The sequence below is a fragment of the Trachinotus anak genome, unplaced genomic scaffold (assembly GCF_046630095.1).
Source record: "Trachinotus anak isolate AG129_WGS33_773 ecotype Australia unplaced genomic scaffold, CSIRO_AGI_Tana_v1 ptg000032l, whole genome shotgun sequence".
In the NCBI taxonomy this organism is placed as follows: Eukaryota; Metazoa; Chordata; class Actinopteri; order Carangiformes; family Carangidae; genus Trachinotus; species Trachinotus anak.
The window spans coordinates 11,839,261-11,856,148 of NW_027273883.1; the positions used below are offsets into that span (position 1 = coordinate 11,839,261).

General features: G+C 41.0%; 2 protein-coding genes across 3 annotated transcripts; one reads left to right on the forward strand and one right to left on the reverse strand.

Annotated features, from left to right (window-relative positions):
• Positions 1–231: 231 nt before the first annotated feature.
• Positions 232–3,166, reverse strand: cdc42ep5 (CDC42 effector protein (Rho GTPase binding) 5). Its single transcript, XM_071470914.1, has 2 exons — positions 3,006–3,166; positions 232–2,117 (listed from the first exon to the last, which is right to left on the reverse strand). The coding sequence occupies exon 2, from the start codon at positions 2,113–2,115 to the stop codon at positions 1,186–1,188; it is 930 nt and encodes a 309-aa protein (XP_071327015.1). The 5' UTR covers positions 2,116–2,117; positions 3,006–3,166; the 3' UTR covers positions 232–1,185.
• A 2,640-nt stretch (positions 3,167–5,806) lies between these two features.
• Positions 5,807–16,281, forward strand: leng8 (leukocyte receptor cluster (LRC) member 8). 2 transcript variants are annotated; one of them, XM_071470870.1, is made up of 15 exons: positions 5,807–6,197; positions 7,037–7,169; positions 7,687–7,869; positions 8,092–8,169; positions 8,409–8,829; positions 9,148–9,319; positions 9,395–9,565; positions 9,858–10,106; positions 10,196–10,357; positions 10,537–10,825; positions 11,043–11,144; positions 11,287–11,355; positions 11,442–11,571; positions 11,682–11,889; positions 11,979–16,281. In XM_071470870.1, exons 1-15 carry the CDS (start codon positions 6,157–6,159, stop codon positions 12,139–12,141), a joined length of 2,571 nt encoding a protein of 856 aa, XP_071326971.1. In that variant the 5' UTR covers positions 5,807–6,156; the 3' UTR covers positions 12,142–16,281. The 2 variants fall into 2 exon arrangements, with proteins under 2 accessions (XP_071326971.1, XP_071326972.1); XM_071470871.1 differs by lacking the exon at positions 5,807–6,197 and adding an exon at positions 6,260–6,905.
• The last annotated feature ends 607 nt before the right edge of the window (positions 16,282–16,888 follow it).

The following is a 16,888-nucleotide window of genomic DNA, read 5'->3' on the forward strand; positions in this document are numbered from 1 at the left end:
ATGAATGTTTTCAAAGACAGAGGGTAATCTGCTCTATTTGTATATTACATATAATGAAGAATAGCAGTTACTTCAAGTCAAGAAATGCTGCACATAAAAATCTGCTCCTCTCTATATAATAGACACTCGGTTTTATTTATAGGAAGCAGTAAATTGAGATTTTGGACAATTAATTTTTGCTCAAGTTTGGCCCTGGAATCATTTCCAAAGAAAAGTCACAGTCATGGCTGGTGATTATTTTAAAATCCCAATGATAGTTTTATTGGTTTCTCTGTAATTCTTATAAAACCACAGGTTAACGTGTTTAAACCAGCATTTTCAACAGATGAGCATGATGATCTCTCCCTTTTACAGCATTATGACATAAAATACTTTTTTAAAAAAACAAAAAAACGAGCATTATACAAGCAAAAAGCATGTACAAAAATACACCGCTGGTCCCGAGCATTGTAGTATCAGTACTATCCCACAGCCCAAACTAACTTTGGTAGGTATGAAAACATACAATATAACTGCATTCTGAGAACAGCTCTGATTCGGTCTGAGGCAGAGAAACAGTGTCAGATTAGGAATGTGACAAATTCACAGTAATTCATAATAACTTTATTTTCTGACAATGTTTCTCTGGACCCTTTGTTTGTAAAGCTTTTCAAAACATGCAATACGAGAAAAAACTAATAAGACACTGGTATAACACAGGGTGCAATAATGTAAGTACAGCTCCCTTTAAGGCACAATAAGGTAAAGTTCAGTAAACGCAACGCTGGTTGTGTGCGCTTTTGAAGACATAGTAAAATATTAACAAGGCAAGCATCATTCATTTAGCCTGAATCAAACCTGCCACGGAGCCTCAATTTCATAGCAAAGCTTCCAGGAGAATGAAATAAATCAAAGTGCTACAAATGTTTCACCGTAATAATCTAAATTACATTTTTGCTTTTTCTGATGAAAATTCTTTGGCAAATCTGTTACCCTTGTAGATAAAACATAAAATGTCTTTTCCAGTTGAGCAACATCGTCTTAACTGTATACCTCTGAGTCTTGAAAAATCCAGTTTGCGTTCATATATATTCTGTTAAAGCCTCCCATTCAAATGTTACTGAAAAGATGAGTTAAGGAAAATACAGTATCCTTGATTTAGTCAACAGCAAAGATCTGTTTTCATGGAGAAACCATACCTATCCCCTATAGACCAATTTCATCATCAAACTCATCTTCAAATGTGTAGCCTCTTCCTACTTCCCCCTCCTCCTCCTCCTCCTCCTCCTCCGAATCAGTCTCTGAGTGGCAGCTGTCGACCCTCCTCCTGTCCAATGGGACGACTCCTTCATACTCTGAGCTGTGTGATGAGGCAGGACTAGGTGGCAAATCTACTTTGTGATTGGTGAACTCAATTTCACCTTCTCGGCTCTCGCCTCCCTCACTCCTACCCCTCGTTGGACTTTGACACACCAGCTGATTCTCATCCTGGAAGTCAAACCCTTGACCCTCTTCCTCTTCAGATGCCTGGCGAATGATCTCCTCTCGTTTGTCACTGAATCTCACTTTTGGTTTTAACCCCTTTGGCTTGATCCCATTCCCATCTGGTATCCTGCTGTCTCCCACCTGGTTTCCGTCCAACCCTAACAAGTTCTTCCCATTGAGCTCATTCTGCATGTTCACAGACATCTCCATGGCCCCTTTTCCCTGCTTTGTTTCCACCGAGGATGTGCCACTTTTGGGACTGAATGCATCTCCCTCATTGGAGTCAAGCCCCAGTCCGTCCATCACTCCTAATACATCTCCCAGCATAGACGGCCCCAGATCCAGGTCCAGGTCCAGGGTGAATGAAGACACTGACTCAGAGTGCTGAAGCTCATTGTTCTGTGGGCTTCCTGGAGAATCTGTATGAAGATCGCTGTGGTTGATTGCCACCTCAGGATCAGCAGCTGGCACGATCCCTGGACTCCCCAGGTCGGGGCTGGTTGGACTTGGGCCAAGAGTGGAAAGGAAGGAGGTGTCTCCAAAGGCATCGCCTCCCCTTCCAATGTGCATGGTGTGGCGAAAGTCACCCAGTGGTGCTGAGATCATGGTAGGGTCCAGGCGAGGGGCCCGGGATGATTTGTGAAGTGGCATAACTGTAGACAGATTGAGACAGGTGGGAGGTGTGGGGGGGTAAAAACAGTAATGATTTATTTAAGATAGAGTCAATTAAGGAAGTAGCACTTTGAATAAATCAGATAACATATAAATGTGCAAAAAGAAAGTGAATAATGGAGCACCAGTCCAACCTCCTGATAAGACAGAGCATTGTAAAAACACTTCAGCATGTTGTGCAATATTGCAGGAAACCAATGAGCGTTTTGGCAGTGGTGACTGTGAAGGCCATGCTGAGACTTGTACTTGAAGCACACACATGCAACGCTAGCACATACTTTTCTCTACCCTCAGGGGTGTTCGTGGACAGAAACAGATTGTAATGTTTTACACTAAAAAACTAAATCTATAATCCCAAAACTCCTGTGTTGTGTTACTTTGAGGGGTATTAAACTCAGATGTCAGCATGGCAAAAACTATTATTGTTGAGGTCAATACAACGTTTTTAATGACTAATTGTAGGTAAAAGCCAATATTACCACATATCGATTGCTGTCATATAGATTGAGCCACTTTAATAAGATTTTCTTTTCTTTATCAGCACCAACTAGTATATACATTCAAAAAATTATTCTTTAAGTTTGTACATGTGTGTATGTGTGAAAGCTAGATTTGGAAAAGGGGAGGGGGGTGGTGGGGGGGGGGGGGCTAACAGGCCTAGCCCCAACCCACCAGACTTTCCAGTGATAATTTAAGTAAATGATATATTACATTAGTGACAGATATTACTCATAACTCATACGGCGGGCGCGAAAGGGCAACATATATTGACAAAGCAGTGAGAGGATCGCTTGGATCAATGTAAAACTCTTCTAATCGATTGACCTGAGTGAGCGTCACCAAAACAAGCCAAAGTATGGAAAACTTACTTTAAAGCGTATGTTCTGGTCTCTGCTTGGCTACCTCCACGGGATCCGACTTTTTCATCTGGCTCTCTGCTTGCGCGTCCCTCTCGACTTTTCCCTCGCTCTTTTTCTCGCCGTCGTTTGTCTGTGTGAATTTTCTCTTTCTTCCAAAGGGATGGGCACAGGGTGAGGAAGTGACGCGACAGTTATTAGGGAGAGCTGGATCAAAGCGCTCTCGACTTTACCAGACATTGTGGAAATATAAAGGAGACTAGCAGTCAACTTTCCACCAAGTGTTTTTTTTTTTTTTTTTTTTTTTTATGTAAAGTTTTGTTATAATAGTGGGTTAGAGCTTATTTATTAGGCAACAGAACAATGTAGAAGGCAGGAGGTTTATGTGAATAAGGGTTTATGTGTAGGCTATAAATATACAGTAAAAGTATCACATTGTAACCAGACTGTATGTCATTGATGTCAACTTCCATTTTTATGTCAGCTTAAGTGGTCTGCATTTATAACTACTGAGATCATAAGTAAAAGCTCTGTCCTTACCAAAAAAGTATATTTGCAAAGTGTTTCAGTCATTTTAGTTTTTCATTTTTTATTTATTTTTTGCGAGTTCTGTTCAAAGCATAAGGCCAGATATATTCCATATTTGTATTACTTTGAACAAATCCCAGTCCCAAGCGCATTAGTTCCCTCTGAAGATGTAAATCTGTAAAATGAATATGCATTCTGCATTTCTAAAAAGTCAAAATCATTTTCTTGAACAGTTGGGTACTGTAGCAAACAGGGGGTAACAGTGCATTAGTTGGGGACTTTTTTCAGATGAGTGTAAATACACACTTGGTGTGCTAGTGAGTATTTATAGCAGCAGAACAGCATATTTAATACTGACTTAGAGCTACAATGAAGGAACATGTTATGGCTCACTAGTGTGTTTCTTTTTCTTTTTTTTAACAGATATAGATTGTTGGGCTTTGGCTACACAGACATGCCCTGTTAGTTTGGATGAAATGATTTTTGGTATTGGTCTTTTTATGGGATATTTTGAAAATATGAAAAATACAGACAATATACAAACCAACATTAAATTAGATTATTCTCAGAACTTCATCCTTATTTTTTTTAGTTGTATTTAGCATTATAAAGTTCTGAAGACTAATTTGTAAAGTATAGTTTTATTTACAAAAGTGAATGTCAAAATGTTGTTTCAAAACTTCCCACATTCGCAAGAAAAAAAAAAAAAAACCTAAATCCTGATTTATGTGGTATAGCTTCAGTGGGCTGAAGTCATATATTAAAGATTTTTTTCAGGCTGTGGTTCAGTTTTAGTGCGACACCACCATACCAGACAAATTCATTTTACACTGAAATCATTATGAAGGGTTTAACGTAAAAAATTGACTGCAATGATGCTGTCTTTTATGGGATGCAGTCAGTGAAGTCAACTTTCGTATATTGCAGCATATTTTCAGTCAGGTGCAAATTGAGTCACATGGATAACCCAACATCCATTGACTAATACCTCCAGTTAGTCGGCAATCCTCTTGAAAAAGACTGGAATTTGGTTTCACTAACAGCAGTGGAGTGGAGATGGCTTTTAGGAGTACATATTATCAAGCTTCCTCCCATGGGTTAAAGAAACAGACGCTTTACAAAACCCCAGGTATTCATACAATAGCGCCGGGCTGTGAGTCATTGTTTGCGAGATCTTGTCACAAATGCTCAACATATTTGTACGATGATGTAACCAACAAGACAACAATGGGAACAAATTATTCATTCATCTGGCACATGATTTCATTCACTGTGAGAAATGGGCTGGAAATTACAGTTCATACAGTATTTTACGGATTCGAAAGCTGTGCTCCTGAAATCAAACAGGATTGTGCCCACAAAAGTCAGAAATTTTCATTTTTCTGTGTACATTTAAGAGGAAGGCATTGAGTCCTCCATTCAAGACTATGCTATTTACTGCATGTAAGTATTAAGAAGCAATATATAATCTCCAGAAATAATAAATGAAAGACAAGAAACATCCGTGTGTTTTGTTTAATTTGGTAACGTAACCCACAGGAGTGTGTACTTAAAAAGGCATTGTGGTCCCTGCTTTTCATTGCTATGCAGCAAAATACACATTCATGAACCTTACAGCAGTTGCGAATATCATCTGTTCAGAGAGGCTAACTCCATAGAGACTTCCAAATAATTTGGGGGATCAAGTGTGGGAGAGACTCTCTGACAGGAAATGACTCCCTTCTCTGTAACACTTGCATACACCCGCTGACACAAACACACATCCTGCAGCTGTGTGTGCTTTACAGGAAGGCAGGGGAAAATGTATATAGGCTGCCCTAATGAGAGACTGTGCCTCAGATTTATGATTCTGAAAAAAACTAAAAACAGATATTGCTGTGTTGGGTAAAATGATAGCTGCCCAGCTTGCTAAACATCAATCAACACATGAACTAACAACATTGATATTGAGGTTAATATTATAAATTGGGATTACACATATAGGTGATATGTATTTACTATATATGAATAGAGTGTAGTCAAGTTTCTTTTCCTTTTCACTGACTTGAGCCAAGTGTGTATGTGTTTTTTGAGGGATGGTTTGCCCTGCGTTTAGTCTTGCAGGCATTACAACTGCGTACCATTTGTTACGATTGACAGGGTAATAATACGAGTTTGACTTAAACCTAAAGTTGGACATTAGATTGGTGGAGTTTGCAGGGGGCGGAACAGGAGGCTGGCGTAAATTCTGCCTGAGAGGATCCACTTTGGGCAACAAAACACTCAACAACAAAACGGCAGGACGTCACTTGACTTGGCCAGATTAATTTAGCTGCCATTTTGTATCCACACAGTCTGGTCGGACGAAGGCAAACGTAAACGAAGAAGGAAGCAAACATATCAATGTTCACTTTATTTTTTATTTGTACCTTTAATTAAAGCGTGTCACAGTTTGTTTTGTTTGGATAGGTGGCGTTATTCTCGGTCGTCTGGCTGCTTTCGATTGTAATCAGACGGTTGACATCGTGTAGGACTTCATCTTGTTTACCTTTGGCTGTAGCAGGAGAGCTAACGCTAACGGCGTTAGCCCTCTCCCTCGCTAGCCTGCACAGTCCTAGCGTTAGCTTTGTAACGCTAACTCTTCTTCTGTGGCGAAATGGCGGCCAACACGACACAAGCAACCCCAGCAACTAACTGGTAGGTCGCATTTTATAGCCAACATAAGACTCGCAACTCGTGGTGAAGGAGATAAACGCCATAAGTCAAGACGATAACGCTACTATATGGTTTGGCTACCAGCTATAATGTTGAATAAATGATAATTAGCTAGACTCAGGGTGTTGTCAAATGTTAGCACACCTAGCTACACACAGGCCGTCGATCTGGTTAACAGAAAGCTAACCTGTTATCTGCTTAGTGGCAGTACTTGTTAGTCTGCATTAAAGAAATACAACAATCTCGTTGTGCATGACGAGCGTTAACTGGTGCAGCTTTAAGTTAACGTTAACAGACACTAACTTTTACCTGTTTGGCTGAACTTAAATAACGGGACAGTCCTCTCATCCACAGTGTAATCTTTACTTTGATAGCCTCTTTTCCTTTAACCAAGATGATCAGCGGACATACCTACGATGCTGCTAAATTGACAGCGGTGAATATAATACGAGAGTTTAAACACACAACGTACATTGTCTGCAGCCGTTTAAACCGGTTTTGGGATGAACCGTTAGTCTGTCGCGCAGTTGAATTGTGTTGCATTATTTGAAGAGGATTGTCTGGTGTTTATCCCACCGTCGCAACAAAACAGGAGCGGTCAACATAAAGTCTCCAGAAAAACCTTTCAGTTGAATCATAACATCTTCAACACAGTGTCATTATAGAGTGAACACTGAAACATTCATGAAGGTAGGATTGGTTGCAGGACTGTTGTATTAGGCTGTATTAGTTTTGTTTAGGCGTTGTTATTAAACTGACAACTGAGTGTTTGGTTTTGAATCCCAAAACACCTTTGTCTAATGTTTTTGTGTTGATGACAGGTCCTATGGTGGTGCTGGAGATGGCCAGGTTCATGAAAACCCAGAATGGGAGAAGGCAAGACAAGCATTAGCATCCATTAACAAGAGTCAGAGTTCTGCTAAGACTACACAAGCCAACCGGACCACAGCAGAGGTGTGTTTTTTTTCAATCTCTCTGAGTGTCTCTATCTTTGTTACACCTGCCATTGAAAATCCATTTTAAGGGAATGTGATCATAACATGAGATGTTAAAATTCAAACATCAAAATGAATCCGATCAACCACTTTTGAAAGTGGACAGTTTATTTACAGTGAATGAATTTGTGTTTCCTGATTATGTCAGACCTCTTAGCCGTCTGTGTGAGCAGAGGCATACTGTACTTTTCACGTGCTGACAACGTAATCAAGAGTGCAGCTTAACTCACAGTTAACAGTCACACTAGCAGTAGATGCCAATGGATTGCTTCTTGTTTTTTTCCTGATATCGCAGTCTATGGTTATACACAATTAATAAGCATCAAAAATGGCAATCCGGCATTTGCATATGGATGTGTACAAACATGTGTTTTTATGTGTTCTTGCTGAATTGGCAATTCTGTCACCGCTTACAGAATTCCCTCTCTGTTCTTGATTACAAGGCCGTGCTTATTTGTGCATGTGTGTCATTTCAGGCCGGTCAGTTCCAGCCAGCAGTGACTGACTCTACCGCCATGCAGCAGCAGCAGCAGCAGCAACAACAACAACAACAACAACAGCAGCAGCAGCAGCAGCAGTACTATCCGTGGTACCAGCAAACCCAGCAGCACTATCCTGGATACACATACCCCTATAACTATTACTACCCCATGGGTCCGGTAAGTGGAGGAGGGAATTTTGTTCTTATCAGCCTGTTACCTTAAGAACTTTTTAATACAACTGCCAGGCTTGTACTGCACCGACACTGTTAGCTTGTATGTCTGTGTCTCCCAAAATAACATCTGATGATAAGGGATTGGGATATGGTTCTACAGGTACTTGGGAACAAATAATGAATTGAAGTGACAAAAATGACAACATGGCTTTTTCTGAATTTCCAGTATGGAGCTGCATATCCACCAAATCAGTATGGTGTACCCCCAGGGCCTTACCCAGGAACTCCATCCTCCAATGGCCAGGTACATACCAAGAGCTTGATGAGTAAAACAAAATACCTCAAATTTGTAATTATTCTTAGGCCCCATAATTACGCCATAGATATAATCATGGACCTAAATGACGAGGTTTAGTGAGTGACCTTATCTAACCGCTTTAGATGATCTGATTTTGTAATAGTATGACAGAACATTTGTTGAAATTTGTGTTTGGTGTAATGTATAGCGACTTAAATAGCCTTTTTGCCTCTTTCTTATTATAGCCTCCTCCAGTGCCGGGCATGGAAGACCAGTCCCCCAGCTACCCCTCTCAACCACAACCCCCCCCCCCTGCTACTCCTCAGCCACCCCAGAGCCCAACCACCTCTGAGAAACCCCCTCCTCCTCCACCCCCAACTATTCCTCCCCCACCCAACTCCCAATACCCCCCTCCTCCATCACAAAATGCTTACAGTGCCAACAACTCCATGCCATACCCACCTGGGGACCCCAATCAAATGCAAGTCTACAATCATTCCCAGGGAAGGCCTAATTATGGCCAGGGCTTCCAGGCCCAGAACACCTATCAGCCCTCTCAGAACACCTCCCAGCAGTCAAGCCAGTATGTACCAGGTTTAGGTAGAGGAGAGGCCAACAAAACCAAAAACCAAAAACAAGGACAACAACTGTGGCACCGCATGAAACGTAAGCTTTACTCTTTTGTGATGTAGCTGACAAGAGTTTGATGTAGGTGTTATTTCTCTGATGCTGTTCACACACTTTATTGCTGTTACTCTATCAAACGTAGTATTTGAACGTAGTATTTAGATGCTAGTTTCAGACATGTTGATAAAATGTATTAGACCAATAATGTCACTGTAAGTTCAAGAAGATGACTGCAGACAGAAAAAAGCAATCTGTATTTTGTGGGATTTAGTCAAGATGTCAGATTTCATCATACAAAACATTCTGTAGTTATTATTTCCTAACTCTTTCCTTTTTTACTTTTTTTTGTGCTCACAGAGGCACCTGGGACTGCTTCTGTGAAGTTCAACATTTCCAAGCGGCCCTATCAGGTTCAGTGTTCTGCAGTTTCCAATCAGGCTTTCCCTCCGGGCGAGCAGCCCTCAGGATTGAATCCAGCACCCTCCTCCCCGGCTACTGCCAGCGCTGCACCTGGAGGTGCTCAGACACGGTGAGAACTGGTCCGTCTCCACTGATTCTGTCTTTTTTATGAATGAAATGTTTACTAAGAATGCTTTCGCTCCAGACCCCAGGACTGGCCCCAAGCCATGAAAGAATATGTGCAGCGCTGTTTTACAGCCTGTGAGACAGAGGAAGACAAAGATCGCACAGAGAAGGTGCTGAAGGAAGTCCTGCAGGACCGGTTAAAGGATGGCTCTGCTTATACCATTGACTGGACTCGTGAGCCACTGCCAGAGTGAGTTTAGTTGTGGATTGGAGTTTTCCTTGTATAAATGTTAATTATCTTTTAAATCTTTAAAATCTTAAAAAAAAAAAAAGTTTTACACATGAGCTTTACAAATTAAATATCATATGGTTTTAGTTTAGTTGTACAGTGGAGATTTCTGGATTTCTTTCCAATAAGTTCAAACTGCAACAGACTTGACTGATGCATTTCTTTGCTCTGTACATTTTTGGACTCTTGTTGCCTGCAGGTTGAACACACATTGATATTTAGATTTAGTTTTTTGTTTTGTTTTTTTTTGTAGACTAAAGGTGAAGCAATCTCGTTGGGAAGCCGTCCCACCCCAGAGGGCATCAGATAACTCAGTTAGCCGTGGTGGAAGTACAGTGGCTGCAGCTTCAAGAGGCAGGGGTGGTGGTCACAGATTGGGCCACTACAGGAATATATTTTCTCAAAGGAGTCCATCCTCTAGCTCCTCCCGTTCCTCCTCCCGCTCCCCATCCCCCTCCCATGGCCGACACAGGGACCGCAGCAACCAAAGGCATAGACGAAGGTAAGACACTGTTTGCCCCCCCTTTCTTCGCTGACTGCAGATTCCTGGTGTAATTAATAACTAAATGTCTGGTGGTTCTGTGCTTCCAGTGATTCTGGCTCACAGTCAGACAGCAGCATCTCCAGTGACCTCCGACCTCAGCTGTCAAGGCGAAGTCAGAAGGGAGCACGTGGTCGTGGTAATGACAGGGATAGAGGACGAGGAGGTGGGGAAAGAGGAAGAGGAAGAGGAAAAGCAAACAGAGGGAGACGGTAAATTATTAAAAATGTTATTACAAAACTGATGTTGAATCATAATTATCAGGCCCTTATTTTTCCATTGATCACCATTCTTGAGGCAGGCTGTACTAGAGGGAAATGCTTTTTCTTTACACTACCCCATAGGGTAGGGTAGGGGTAGCTTGTGAGTAATCTTCTCCTTTTCCTCCCAGAAACATGGAAGAGTCCAATGTTGGAAAGAAGAGGAAAGGCGGAAGTGCTGGTCTGGATTTCCATGACCCCAACAGAGAAGCCAAGAAGCAGAGCAGAGCAGCTCGTTTCCACAAGCAGCTGCGTTCAGAGCCCCTGGTTCTCTCCATCAATGCCCTGGACCTGCCCGATGGAACACAGGAGGGCCTGAGCTGGGAGGACTGCCCCATTGTGGGAACGTGTCAGGACATCACCAAGTCCTACCTGAGGCTCACCTGCGCCCCTGACCCTTCCACTGTGCGCCCTGTGCATGTAAGTTCTCTTCTGTTGTTCTTGTTAACGTATTCTTACTGTAGTTTTATAGGGCCAAGATAAGTCTGGTTTTTCCGTACTAATGCAGAATAAAATCTCATGAATCAAGGGACGGGGAAGGGGACGACACCTGTATACTTTATGTGTACATTCTAGCCTCCTGCATCTCAGACCACCAAGATTCTGGCTTTGATCTGTAACAAATTTTTCCAACTAGGTGCTAAGAAAGTCTCTGCAGGCTGTGAAAGCCCACTGGAAAACCAACCAGGACTATGCCTATGCCTGCGAACAGATGAAGTCCATACGACAAGATCTCACGGTTGGTTATCTTCATATAGGTTTATTTGTCCTTCTGTCTTTGTCTTTTGACAAAGTTAAGCTGTATCTGGGTAAGTTTTTCTTCTTCATTTATTTACTCTTATTAAATTTTTCCCTTTATCTCTCCCTGTGTCATTGTCCAGGTCCAAGGAGTCCGAACTGAGTTCACAGTGGAAGTGTATGAGTGTCATGCACGCATTGCTCTTGAAAAGGTGAGTCTGTTTACTTCTAGTAGAGCTGAATTAGACAAAAGTGAGAACAGTACATTTAATATTAGCTGAATGTTTATTGTCTTTAGGGAGACCATGAAGAGTTCAATCAGTGCCAGACCCAGCTGAAGGCCCTGTATAAGGACAATCCCTCAGAGAACATTGGAGAGTTCACAGCATACAGATTGCTGTATTACATCTTCACTAAAAACTCTGGAGGTATGCCCACATATTTCTTTTGTGTCACTATTGCACATTACACGCATGTTCTCACCTTTTATACATTTTCCTTCCACATTTAAACCTTGGCCATTCATCTTCTCCTACAGATCTGACCACTGAGTTGGTGTACTTGACCCCGGCGCTGCGGGCAGATGATTGTGTGGCTCATGCTCTTGCACTCCGTGCTGCGTGGGCATTAGGAAACTATCGCCGTTTCTTTAAGCTCTACTCGGAAGCCCCACGCATGGCTTCATACCTCATTGACAAGTTTGTAGACAGGGAAAGAAAAGTTGCACTTCGGGCCATGGTCAAAACGTAAGTCACGTTCCAGAAAGAGGTGTTTGCAAATTTTAAATCCTCATAACTCATGTGCTGACCCATATCTCTGTTTCCTCTGTCTGCAGGTTCAGGCCTGATTTGCCGGTGCAGTATGTGCAGTCCAATCTGGGCTTCCCTTGTTTAGACTCCTGTATGACATTTCTTACTGGGCTAGGTGTCACCTTCACCCCATCTGACCCCCAAAAGATAGACTGCAAAACCAGCACAGCCTCTTTGGCTGCCTCCTGAGGGGGTGGGGGTAGCACAATAAAGGGAGACACTAAGGGACCCTCATTGATCCTTACACATTCAATGCACTGCACTTCAGACACCTTAGCCAGTTCAGATAGAGTAGTGGCAGACTAACACCTATTTAAGACCCATAGAGCAAGATACATGCTAACATACTCTGCTGCAAGACCCAGGTTTCAGAATGAGATGTAATTATCTGACACTCAGATAAGAGCTGTTTTAAAAACATGAGGGAGAATGTCAGCACTCACTGTCACACAACCATTGTAAGTTTGTCTAATGCCCAAGTTATCTCACTACATTTATGATGAGCGAGTGAACAGTTTAGATTTGGGATTATAATATAGAGTCAACACTTAGAGGCCAAGAAGTCACAGAACCAAATCAGGGAGGTGCTCCCCCTCTTGGTTCCTGTTCCTTTACCACCATCAGATGTCAAAGCTAACAGTGTTCTGTTATGTTTTTTCCTTCCTCAAGTCAGCAGCTCCAAGACCTGAAGATTCAAGCCCTGTCAAGTAAATGGGAAAGACACACAGCTCTTCTTCAAGTCACTTATGAAGCGCTCTGCTTTTTGAAGTCAAGCCTACAGAATCACGTCAACTTTACATTTTCCTCTGAAAGACTGAGATGAAGCAGTAAGAAGATGCCAGCAGTTTGTCTGAAAGAAGAGATGGTGGTTTGTATGTCCTGCCCTGCATCCTGTATCCTCAGTGTATCTACAGCTGGCTGTTCATCCTCTCCCTTGTCCCCAGCTATATTACCTGTGAAAGCAATGGACCTAAATCTAAAGTCTTGTTCCTGATTTAATTAAGTAGTATTCATCTGTTGGTCTCAGTTATGAAATGGTTGACCAGCATTGGAAAGAAGTCTCAATCTCATGACCATTGACTTTGTGTACGATAAAGGATACAGGCAAGTGTACTTCATCAAGGTTGTCCTCACTTCTCCATATCCTGGAAGCTGAGCTCCATCTCCAGAATCAAAGCAGCCACAGGCAGAGAGGAAATCTGCCTCCATCATCCTCAGGTAGAAGTTCTCGCCAGCACCCAGAATCCAGTACACCATGGTCAAAACAGCAAAGTACAGTAATGATGACCATCTTAACTTCACAAGCTCTTCATTCGAAAGAAAAGGGCAGCTGAGCTGGAATCTACAAGTACAGCTGAAGGTTCTGCGTGGTGGAGCATCGAGGGAAGCATGCTGCTTATTCAGAAATGAGTGGTTTGTATGCTGCATCTGGCTCTGGTGTTTTGCAAGGCTGGTAAGAGAAAGAGACTTCTCTGGAAGGCGGTGGATGATGGCGCAACAGAGATGTAGCCTCACATTTCTTTGGTATTGTTTTATTTCTTGCGTTTTATGGACAGCAGTATTGACCTTTCTCTTGAAAAAGGAAAAACAATTATGGAACTGCAATCAGTTTCATGAACATTTACAGGTTGATATTGGACAAATGAATTATAATAAATTTGACAAAATCCTAAAAGGCAAAGTCAGTAAGATCTAGAAGTTTTACTGCACAGATGTATGCTGCTGTTTGCACGTCATGATGAAGTATTTAAATCAAAACAGATACGTTTTAAACTGATGTAGACAGTAACTTAATAAAGAGGGAGATGCAAGTGGAGTGTAGCCTTGTGCTTTTATGTCCATTTTTCCAAGCGATATGAAATAATTTTCTAAAAAGTAATTGTAGTCTCAGTTTGGTATAAAGAACAGTTTCACCAAGTGGCAATGGAATTGTAGTGGACTTGGTTCTCTTTGATGTGATTTGGCCCATTTCCCTTTAGGTTTGTGCTTTTCAGGATCTGCAGTAACATTGGTGATGCCGCGCACTCTTAGGTGGTGATTAGACAGCTTGTAAATGTTAGGAGATTGAACCCTAACCAACAGAACATTTCATAGACTTTTCGTGTTGCCTTATTCCGTGCCCTATGATTTGGGACCTCATATTAAAAGATTATGCTGAAACTTAACACAGATTGACATTGTTCCACATAATTTGAGGTTTTGTTTTCTTTTAATTTTAACAGTGTTATTTACCACCTTAGAAATATTGAGCCTGTGGTATTTACAACTTGGGTGTAACTGACCAGAGCATGGGTGGATGCAGGCTTGCTGTACAATCTACATGTTTACCTGCCTACATAGTTTATTTTTGTAAATACTGTATAATATTGCTGTGATTTCTTTTTAGTTAGTGCATAGGTTTTGTTTTTCTCACACATGGGTAAGTGTGAATTGTTTTTTTTGTTTTTTTTTTTGTTTTTTTTCTGGGTTTCACAAATCTCTTAGACCATTCATGTGAATATGTAAACTTTAATGCAGACAGGTCTGGATCGGATTGTGTGCAATGTCTTCATCATCATTACAGTTGAAATAGTGTAGGAGTTCAGTGGTAGTTTTTCCTGTAAACACAAGTACAAACTCTCAGACCAAATTTTGGCAAGATGTCATTCTCAAATCCCACTGATCTGAATCATTTGGTTTTGTCTTTTTCTTCAAGCATAAACAAAACTTTACCACATTTTGTCACTTGGCCAAAGACAAAACAAATTCCCATCAAGTTGACAAAATGCTTGTCTAAACGTGGATCATCAACTTTGTTCTCAAACTATTCAACTGTTAACCATCATTTCAGCAAATATTTTGTAATGACAATGATCTCAACATGTTTTCTTTCTTCCCCCTTCATCAACCTGATCCCCTGTCCTCTTTGCTCTTCCCTCCCCTCACTCCCTAAACCTTTCTCTCACACACCACCAGACTTCTCATTCTTCAGCTCGTAGCACTGCTGCATTGCAGGAGCACATGGAGCGATGATAAGTGGGTGAACCTCCTCCAGACGCCAGCCGGAGAGAGTGAATTGTGAGCAATCCAAGTCTTGGTTTGACCCACTCAAGTTGAAGCCATACAGCTGATAAAATACATGGGAGCCTCACGTAACGACGTGGAAAATGTTGATCTGCTGCTAATGTGATTTGCTGCTAACCCAAATATTTAAAAATGTCTCTGTGCAACATGATACCTGTTTTAGTTTTAAGCAATGTTTGAGGATTGAGAAACTTGCAGTGTGTTGTTCTTTTCTGTTTGTCCAGATACATTCGCATTTTTGAGTCGGTTCACTGGCAAAAATGTGTCATTAGGTTTTTGTTTTTTTTCTTTCACCCAATTTGTTTATACTTCGGAATCATTTGGCCTGTGTTTGCTCAATAAGACAGACCTGCCTGAGAGTTTTATTGCTCATCATCTAAAATGTCTCTGGACATACAGAACATGTGGAAATTTACCTACATTTAAAAAAAAAAAAAAAAAAAAAAATTCTCAGTATATAAGCAAAGTTTTTTTGACATGGCTGGTGTGTGCTCCCATGCTAAGGATTACCTCTCGCTTTCTTCACATATGATGAGCTTGCTGACTGTGATAATAGTTTGTTGCCTTAGGCTTGTGTAAATGTAAACTTTTTTACACAGGGTTAAAGCGCGTACATCTGATGTCTCAGGTTGAAACAGACCAGGATGTTGGCTTTATTATTATTTTTTTTTTTTTATTAGAAAATTCACCCCAGATAACTAACAATACACATGTTCATTTCGGATGTGTTTTTTTTCCCTCAAATGCCTGAGTCATATTTTCAGTATTGTTTGCTCCCATGTTACTGTATATCTCCATCAGTCTTTGTAACTCCTTCCTTGATAATTGACACTGGAAGAACTCCCATCATTTCCTACCATTTCCCCTTTAACTCGTTTTCATTTGAGTTTATCTTGTCTCTGTTCTCGCTTTCTCTTATTCCCCCTCCCTGCATGCTGTCCTCCTCCCTCTCCTGCTTCTACTACAAATCTCTAACCAGTATTTGTTCTCTTCTCATTCTTACCTTTTCCTTTAATGTTGAGTATGTTTGTGACCGTTTGCCATGTGCAACTAGTCACTCTCACTAGTAAGTATTGTATTGCTTCTGCAATGCTTTAATAGTTTATGTTGCAGCTCACTAACAACTGAAGCTGAAGGTATATCTGCCTTCCCCTGTCCCTCATTTCCCCATGCCTCTACAGATCTGATATGATAAACTGCCATTTTGTAAATATTGTGTACATATTACCTTTTGAAAAAAATCTAATAAAATAAGTATAAAGGGCACATAGTGTGTTTGTTTTTAAATCATGATTCACAGGTTTAAAGCTAAACGGATAAAATAAGCACAAGAGTTTTAGCAGTTCGGGAAAAAAAGGAGCCAAGTTTTGCATAGACAGTTTATTGTGAACTAGAAACGTGGAGTGAGAGGCACCTGTGACACCATAAGACTAGAATTAAGATCAGCTTGGCTACCTGTTGCAAATTTTCCATGTTACCAACTATGTTTGAGGTAAAAGATGGCATCAAAGTCATTGAATGGAGTAGTTGGAAAAGTTAGTGTTAAATGATAGGAAAAAGAGAAAAGCTGAAATTAGATGGAAAGGACAGAATATACAGCAGAAACAAAGGAGTGTAGAAGAAATACTAATATGTAAAGCTACATGCAATCAGGAAAAAGAAGAAGAAACAGGATTTAACTCGTGCAGTTTAATTTAAAAGAAAGTAAAGTAGGAAGCAGCAGGAAAAGTTAAGAGAAGCTGTATAGGTAGAAGCGTTTAAACTAGCTTAGTATTGTGATATACACAGGGAACTAAGTACAGAACTAATAGGCAAAGAGCAAAATCTAATAATGACAAGAAAAAGCTAGAGCTACATAATATACAGAAGCAGA

Coding starts and splice junctions, on each gene's coding strand:
- leng8 (XM_071470870.1), top strand. CDS start 6,157: ATGGCGGCCAACACGACACAAGCAACCCCAGCAACTAACTG. Junction 6,198..7,036: donor GCAACCCCAGCAACTAACTG/GTAGGTCGCATT, acceptor TGTTGATGACAG/GTCCTATGGTGGTGCTGGAG. Junction 9,320..9,394: donor CCTGGAGGTGCTCAGACACG/GTGAGAACTGGT, acceptor CTTTCGCTCCAG/ACCCCAGGACTGGCCCCAAG.
- cdc42ep5 (XM_071470914.1), bottom strand. CDS start 2,115: ATGCCACTTCACAAATCATCCCGGGCCCCTCGCCTGGACCCTACCATG.